At 36.2% G+C, this 7981-nt stretch overlaps 1 protein-coding gene across 1 annotated transcript; it reads right to left on the bottom strand.

The window, feature by feature from the left end:
• Positions 1 to 2109: 2109 nt before the first annotated feature.
• Positions 2110 to 5302, bottom strand: LOC120115470 (protein DA1-related 2-like). Its single transcript, XM_039136188.1, has 12 exons — positions 4950 to 5302; positions 4647 to 4813; positions 4473 to 4560; positions 4236 to 4362; positions 3917 to 4037; positions 3734 to 3817; positions 3530 to 3649; positions 3182 to 3394; positions 3032 to 3094; positions 2835 to 2950; positions 2685 to 2743; positions 2110 to 2596 (listed from the first exon to the last, which is right to left on the bottom strand). The coding sequence occupies exons 1-12, from the start codon at positions 5011 to 5013 to the stop codon at positions 2280 to 2282; spliced, it is 1539 nt and encodes a 512-aa protein (XP_038992119.1). The 5' UTR covers positions 5014 to 5302; the 3' UTR covers positions 2110 to 2279.
• Positions 5303 to 7981: the final 2679 nt, after the last annotated feature.

Genomic DNA, 7981 nt, shown 5'->3' with positions numbered 1-7981 from the left:
CAATTGTAATTTTAATTTTGTGTTTAAAAAAAATAGGGATATAAAACACAAGTAAAGGGGGGCGATTCTTCTCTGAGAAAAAAAGCATTTTGTAACAACTCTCTTTTTCCCCTCCACTACAACAGCTCCACTCTTTCATTCCATCAGGAAATATAGGACCCGAATCGTGGAAAGAGCAGGAACCCCCGGGATTATCGTCTTCCGTGAACGTAGCGTTGCAGCCGATTTGCTGGCACCGTCGCTTAACCGCTTACTCCGCCATTAATAGCGCTTTTGAAAAAATGCTGTCGTCTTGCCGATTAATTTTCCTTGTGATTTCACCCCTTCTGCGTTTGCACATTCCTTTTCAACCCATCCATGGCAGATTTGAATTGCAGGAGATGAGAGAGATCAAGTTCCCCAACTGGTGACTGACACCAGTATTGTCGTTGGTTTGCTTTCTCCATTTGGTGAAGCTCTTCACCACGTTTTTTAGATTCTAATTGGCCCATCACCTGAGTAAGCTCCATGTTGAGTTGATGGACATTAGACTCATGGTGAGCCTCGACGATCCAGCGAGAAGATAACAACGACGAGCTCAACACCACAAAGGGTGATAATTTCACCGGCCTTATTGAACAAACCAGTTCGCCGCTTTGAAAAGGTGACTTGAAGATTGCTTTCGTTTGTCATCTTAATCATTTGGCGCCCTCAGTTTCTTCTCTCCATGTTAAAACCCGTAGAAAACAAGAAAAACCACTCTCCCCCTTCAAGTTTTTTTGTTCTGCTTTTTAAGGGAGAAATGAACGAGAGAAACAAAGAGAGAGAGAGATTGATCGTAAAGGGGGAAGAATCAAAAGGTAGTGGAGTAGGTGGGTGATTAGAGGTGGGGTAGTGGTGTAATACGTGGGGTTTTGTGGTTTAGTAGATTATGTTTACTATTTTTAGGGGTTGTATGTGAGCCCTGCAAAATAAAAAATAATAAGAATAATAATAAATAAATATTTTTTGTAGACCCGAATAAAAATGGGTGTCAACCAATATAATACCTATTTGGGTTGGGCAAAACCTGCATTTAACATTTACCGAGATTACTAACTGCTAGAGTGCAGTATCAGTTCAACATCGTTACCGTGTATTGGTGACGGCATTCAAGTTAAAGGCTTTCTCGGTTGGCAGGGAAGTCTTTTTTCGAAAGCTTTTTTCAATGTTAAAATAACAAAGTTGTTATAGCATGCGGTTTATTTACCTTTTATGTCAATAGCATGCAGTTCAAACTACTTTCCATAGCATTTATCTCGAAATATTCGATTATTCGTCAACTTGACTATTTCCATACAATTACATTGTTTAATCGGTTTGTGTTTGTTAAGCACAGCCTCTTGGTGATATTTTCTTCCATGAACTGCCTTCAAATGTGTTGGATAAAGCATTGTGTGGCTTTTACCATTTGTGTTCCGTATAAATGCAGCAATATTTCCATTGGATCTCATTAGGCGACGGAAACAATTGAAGGGGGCTGGTGGACGAGCCCGTGTTTACAAAACAGGGCTTTTCGGCACATTTAAGCACATATTCAAAACCGAAGGCTTTCGTGGTTTATATAGAGGGATATTGCCTGAATACCACAAAGTGGCGCCTGGTGTCGGTATATGTTCCATGACATACGAAACATTGAAGACGCTTTTAGCAGACGTTAGCACAAAACTATAGTTCATGTTGTAGCACATCACCATTTAACTTCCATTGCTCTTGTTGCAGTGGCAGATTTTGTTATGCTACTGTGAGAAACATATTTTCCCACGTAGATGGATGGATAGTGCGACTTACATTTCAAGAGTAATCTATATGATATTGCCTGCATATTTAAGGATTCGATACTAACGGTGGTCGTCTTCGAACACCCTTATCCCGGGTTAAAGTTTTTACCTGATTGCAGAGACAGCTGGCATGTATCATTACATTTATAACTTCGTGTTTTAGTAATATTTCACCTTCTCTTACGGAAGAGGCTTGCTTGTTTCAATAGTCTTGGATTATATCTTCTTTAATTTTATCTGCAACTTGATGCTTGAAGAATTATGAATTAAATTCGTATGCAAAATTTGTTTTTCGGGAAAGTCGAAGTCACCGTGAAAGTTACAGCAAGGTAATATATATATGAAACTCATCTTATTTGGCAACAGTAAATGTTAAAAGTATTGTCATGGAACCCCATGAAAATTTTGGGGAGAAGCTATTTCAATCTTCTGTCACGACTTTCAACATTCTTTTGACAAACTGAATCATCACTGAGGTTTTCACAACGGGAAGTTTCCGGTCAGGCGAATGTGGTCTAAGGTTCGACGTAAACCATACTTACTGACAGCTGCATTTGCCGCTCGGAACCCTCCGCCGTAAGCAGGGGAAGCGTCATGAGCAATCTGGTGAATGAAGAACTCACCAAGCTTGTTTTCGACATTAGATTTCCCTCCTTTCTTAGACGAGGAAGAAGATGAAGAAGCTGCTGATGTTGATGCTTGACTGCTTGATCCCGGCAGTACTTCGGATTCGAGCCACATGTGTGATAACACTTGACAGATACCTTCCTCGACCTCGGGATTCAGATTTCGATATCCTGCAGTATATGTTAAAGTAGAAAACAACGTAAAAATGGGAGGAGTATTAAAAACATCATAAATGAAGATTGATTGCATATATTTTACCTTTGAGGCGTAACCAGCCATGCATCAACTCGTGGGCGAGAATCGCCCCCGTCAGCAGTCTGCATATTCCAGCAAATATTACTGCTGAACTTCGACAAGAGATAAACTGAATCATGAACGACATAAAGAAGAAATTCAATGAGATTGTACCTCGGAAGGCCATAAAGAACTAAAATGGCAGTGACTTCACATTTCCTAGTCAGCTTTTGGAGTTGAGTTCTCATTCCGATAAGATGTCGGCCTCCAATTCGCGGTCTCTTTAGTATCTGTAACAAAGAAAACAAAGACAATGACGGACTTATGTCGATCAACAACGCAAAACGGTAGAATTAGTTCAGTCGACATACACTGGTTACTGTCTGTTCTTCAGACAGACATAAACCCCTTGTCTCGGGCATATGATGATAACCCTGGAAAAGAACCAAAACTGAAACATCAAAGCCATTCCATAGAACACAAAAGGTGTAAAAAAATTGAGCAAGGGTTCATAACATTACATTCTTTTCTCCGACAATGGCTTCATTGAGAGCTTGTCTTTCAACGAGAAGCATCGGAATTTGCTGGTCTAGTTTCATGTTCATTCCTTCATAATAGTCTCTAATGGCATGGTAAAGAGGCTGGCAATCACCGGTGTCCATGATTGCGGATTCCATGCATTCCAAGCATAAACTCCGACCATCTTCGAGCGAATAATATCTTACATTCCAGGACTTCAGGAGACAAAAACCGTGAAGAAAAACAGGGTTTCAATGCGAAAACAAAACGATAACCAACAACGCCGATTGTTAGCAGAAAGTTTGAAGCTTTAACACACATTAAAAAGAAACAGTTCCTAAAATCCATACCTCCAAACGTTCACAACTACAACAGCGAGCTGTGTTGTCATGTTCATGTGATGGACAGTACTTTTGGGACCAAAATGGATGGCATCTATACTCTATTAGACCAGCTGCATTCGTCGGAATCTGGAATTCGGTGTAACAGAAAATAAGAATGTGATTCATAGAACTAAAACTTAGAATGATATATTCCAGAAAAAAAAATCTTACAAATTGGAGACAAACATCACATTTGGGATGTGTCAGTTCTTTGAAGCAAGTTTTGTGATATGGATCCCTCCCAGACAAAGAAAACTTGAATCACAAGAAAAAAAAACCCAGAAGTTTAGAACTACATGAAGAGCAATAGGATATTTGTAAAGCCAAAGAAAAAAAAGAAACGAATCGAACTACCTCGTGCTCGGTAATTGGATACCCGCAGGAATGGCAACGGAAGCAATTGGGATGAAAATAGGCTCCCATGCATCCCAAGTAATTCCCATATCCGATCTCTCGATGACAGCCAGCACATACTCTGCAAGTCATAGGCATCAACATACAGGATGAATGATATGGAATTGGAAGGTACCGATCAATGGTTTCAGTTGTGGCCAGCGTGTGCTTACGGTCACGGAACGTATGATGTAAACACACAAGAAGGATATTTCGAATCCGAATCCAATCATCACATAATCTCACATTGTTTTACGACTATGGTTCTAAGCTAATTTACCTATATCCAGCAGGATTATACTGCAAGTTGCCATAAGGAGGGTATGAAGATGAATTCGGACCACCATTGTCAGCTCCTCTCGGTAAAGCTCCACCGTAATTGTCGTCTCTCCGCCATTCGTTGTAACCTAAGAACACATAGCACCGGATCAGTACACGAAGATGTCGAGATTAAGAAGAGAAAGAATTAAATATTGATGAGGATCATGTAGGATAAAAATTATCAAAAAAAACTTACCATTTCGTTTTCCCATACCATCAGATAAAGATAGCGCCCTTGCGTGATCTAATTCCTCTTGCTCCTTCTTCGTCCTTGGACGATCATCCTAGCGACATAAAACGGAACTTGATCTCAATCCAAATAGACATTTTTTTCATGTACTAGGAAAACAATATAGGATCGTAAAGTTACCGGTATCCTAACCGGAGCACGAACGACCAAGTTTTCTTCCCCCACAAACTGAGGATTATATCCACCACTCCCACCGCCACGACGACCGCCGGAACCGGACTTGAAAATCTTACTCAGCCACTTCATAAGCCTCGATTTTCTCTCCGGGTACGAATTGTTAAAGTCCCCTGTTTTTTTTCCCATTAAAAAACTTCAATAACTATATAAAAAAAGCACACTAAAACAAACGAAAAAAAGGGTATATCAAAGAATTCGAATTGAAACAGATGGTGAAAGGAACTCGAGAAACTAAAATAAACCCACCATAGATACACGGATGAGAGAGGTGGTTAACATCGGAGGGAGGAGGAGGAGGAGGAGGAGCCATGGGGTATATAATTTATGAAAAAGTGGCCGGAATATGTGAATGAAAGGAAGAGGCAGAGAGTAAAGAAGGGCGGGAGAGAAAGCGAGAGGGGACGAAAGAAGCATTGTTAAAAGAAGGAAGGAAAGGGGAGAATCTGAAAGTAAGGAAAGGGAAGAGGGAGAGAAGAGATTCTTGGCTTGAGAAAGTGGAAGGAATATTTGAGTAAAAAAACGTTTATAAATTTAATAAGGAAAAGAAATGAACTTTGTGAACGGTTTAGAATTTGCAGCACTTCCATGAATGAATAAAGTTTGGTTCTTTTGTAATCGGGGCTGGAGAAGGAATTTCTGTGAACTTTTCTTTTTCGAGATCGGGTGTTATGCTTTCCCGGTTTTTCTTTTTGATGGTGGGTTGTTTTATTCATTTTCTTTGAAAGGAATTCTTTTGCCGGGTAAAAGGTGGAGTTTGTGGGAATTAACCCTCGACTTCTTATAATTTACATGATTGCCATCATATTTATTTGGTGATAAAATTTATCGAATATATGTCGTGTTATCATTTTAAGTAATGTATCATATGTTATGTCATTAATTTTAGTGACATAATACATGTTATCAATTTTGATAATATAACACATATCACGTCATTAATTGAATATGTGCAAATGTTATATAAGTTGGTCGCTAATTAACTAATGATTTTTATTCAACAAAATCTATTTTGATAAAAAAATTAATGTTAAAGTTAAAATACTCTAACAAATAATAGGATAACGTTATAATTTATACAAACTTTAGGATAATTTTATCCTTTTGCATTCTTTTTATTAATTTTTAATAAATTTTAAATTTAATCTTGATTCAGACATGTCCATCGGCAAATATAAAATGTGATACGTCAGAAGGCCTCAAAATTTAGGGGCCTATACTGTAGAAAAATATCATGATATTACATCTAAGAGCATTTGAATGATGACATTTTTAAATAAAATATCACAATTATATAGTTGTTTTGTGACATTATCTTAATTTCATATGTTTGAAATTTTATTTTTTTTATAAGAAATAATCGTATTATGGTAGATTTTGATATTTTACAATTAATTCTTATTATAAAATATTTTAGGGTCTCATTTTAAAAAATTTATAATCTAATCTTACCTAGAGGAAGGAGGAACGGAAGACTTTAGGAAAAAGAATGTGAGTACTCTTAGTGGGACTAGAATTTATAACCTAAAAAGAATATGAGGGAATAAAGTTAAGCAACTTGATCAACCGACTAAATATACTTTATCTTTTTATTGATGATTAAATATTTTTTTTTTGTTTCAAATTATTTAGCTTACAAACTTAAACTTTTATTCATTTTAATTAGCGATAAATGAATAAAAATCAAGCTAAACACATTAAAAATTCATATTATATATATTTATCATATTTTGTAATTTAAAATTATCAGAAAAAAATATCGAACCTAAATTGTTGTTTTGGAAGGGTTCCCTTTTGATTCTCACAAAGAAAGATGATGGATGCTTTTTTGAGTTCTAACGAGAATGTTAGGAACAATGACAGCTAAATGGAACACCGACGTTGCTTTTCTATTTTCATTTCAACGTAATAAAATATTAATGTAATAATCTAATTACTCTTTAATTTTGATTCTATTTATATCATGTTTTGGAGAGTTGACATTGAAAATTTTGGCCTTAAAAAGTAGACCAAATAATATTAATTTTATTGAATGAGAGAATTTGTAAAATATAGAATTATTCTATTTATATGATGCAAGAAGGGATTAAAACGGTTAGAAAACTTCACATTAAAATTCGATTAAAGTGCCATCTCCTATTAGCTTTTATCAATTGATTTAATACTCAAATTAATTATTGTGTAATTGTAATATAATATAGTTTCATAATGTTTCATGTATCTTGCAAACGTAACTGTTCGAATGCAAAATTTCTTTTGTAGAAATTGTTGAAAAGTCAAGCAACAAGTTGGCCAAACTTTCGGTGATTTTCGGTGCAACAAGTTGGCAACCGATATTGTTGAAAAAATGGAATGGTAAAATTATAAATTTAGTCCCTATACTTTAGGATATTTATAAAATTAGTCTTTAAGCTTCAACTATAAATACCCTAACCCATTTAATTTCAAAACCATCTCAAATCATTCCAGCTTTCTCCAAATACTAGAGAATTTAGAGAGATTTCTGGAGAGTTGTTTTCTTTTTTTATCAAGAGAGAATTGTCATTGTTTTCTCATTGTTAGATCGAGAGAAGTTGTAATTCCTATTTTCTCATAGTGAAATTCTTCTACCGTTGCCCGTGATTTTTACTCTATATTATTTAGGGGTTTTCCACGTAAAATTTGTGTCTTCCTTATCTTCATTTTTATTTTCTCAAATTATCAATTACGATTTTGCTTTATCTTATAGCTGTATTCCGCAACAATTAGTATCAGAGCCAGATTTGAGTGTGTAATATCTACTTATTGTCTTTGTGGTTGCCACCAAAAGGTGGATCATCAAACATAAAAAAGTAAGAAGTTATTACCCATTCTTTGAAGTTTTCAGAGAACTATTCACGATAGTGAAATAGTGAGAGCTATCCGTAATAGAAGCTATGACAACGAAATTTGATATTGAAAAGTTCAATGAGAGAAATTTTTCATTGTGAAAACTGAAGATGAAGGTCATCCCGAGGAAAGACGGTTGTCTAGCAGCTATTATTGAAAGGCCGATGGATTTCACAGATGACAACAAATGGATCGAAATGGATGAGAATGCTACGACAAACTTTCATCTAACATTAGCAGATGTAGTATTGTCAAGCATCGAGGAGAAGAAGACAGCTAAGGAGATATGAGATCATCTCACCAAACTGTACGAGGCCACATCGTTGCACAATAAAATTTTCCTTAAGAGGAAATTGTACACTCTTCGTATGCCAGAATCTACTTCAGTGACGGAACACTTAAACACATTGGAC

This window comes from Hibiscus syriacus, unplaced genomic scaffold (genome assembly GCF_006381635.1).
Source record: "Hibiscus syriacus cultivar Baekdansim isolate YM2019G1 unplaced genomic scaffold, ASM638163v2 tig00110264_pilon, whole genome shotgun sequence".
NCBI lineage: Eukaryota > Viridiplantae > Streptophyta > Magnoliopsida > Malvales > Malvaceae > Hibiscus > Hibiscus syriacus.
This window is presented reverse-complemented; position numbering and strand designations above follow the sequence as displayed.

Bases quoted from the DNA above. Each gene is read 5' to 3' on its own strand.
- LOC120115470 (XM_039136188.1), bottom strand. From the start codon at position 5,013: ATGGCTCCTCCTCCTCCTCCTCCTCCCTCCGATGTTAACCACCTCTCT. The intron at 4,038-4,235 runs GTAAATTAGCTT...TATGACTTGCAG, and splicing joins TATAATCCTGCTGGATATAG to AGTATGTGCTGGCTGTCATC. The intron at 2,597-2,684 runs GTAAAATATATG...CATATACTGCAG, and splicing joins TGGCTGGTTACGCCTCAAAG to GATATCGAAATCTGAATCCC.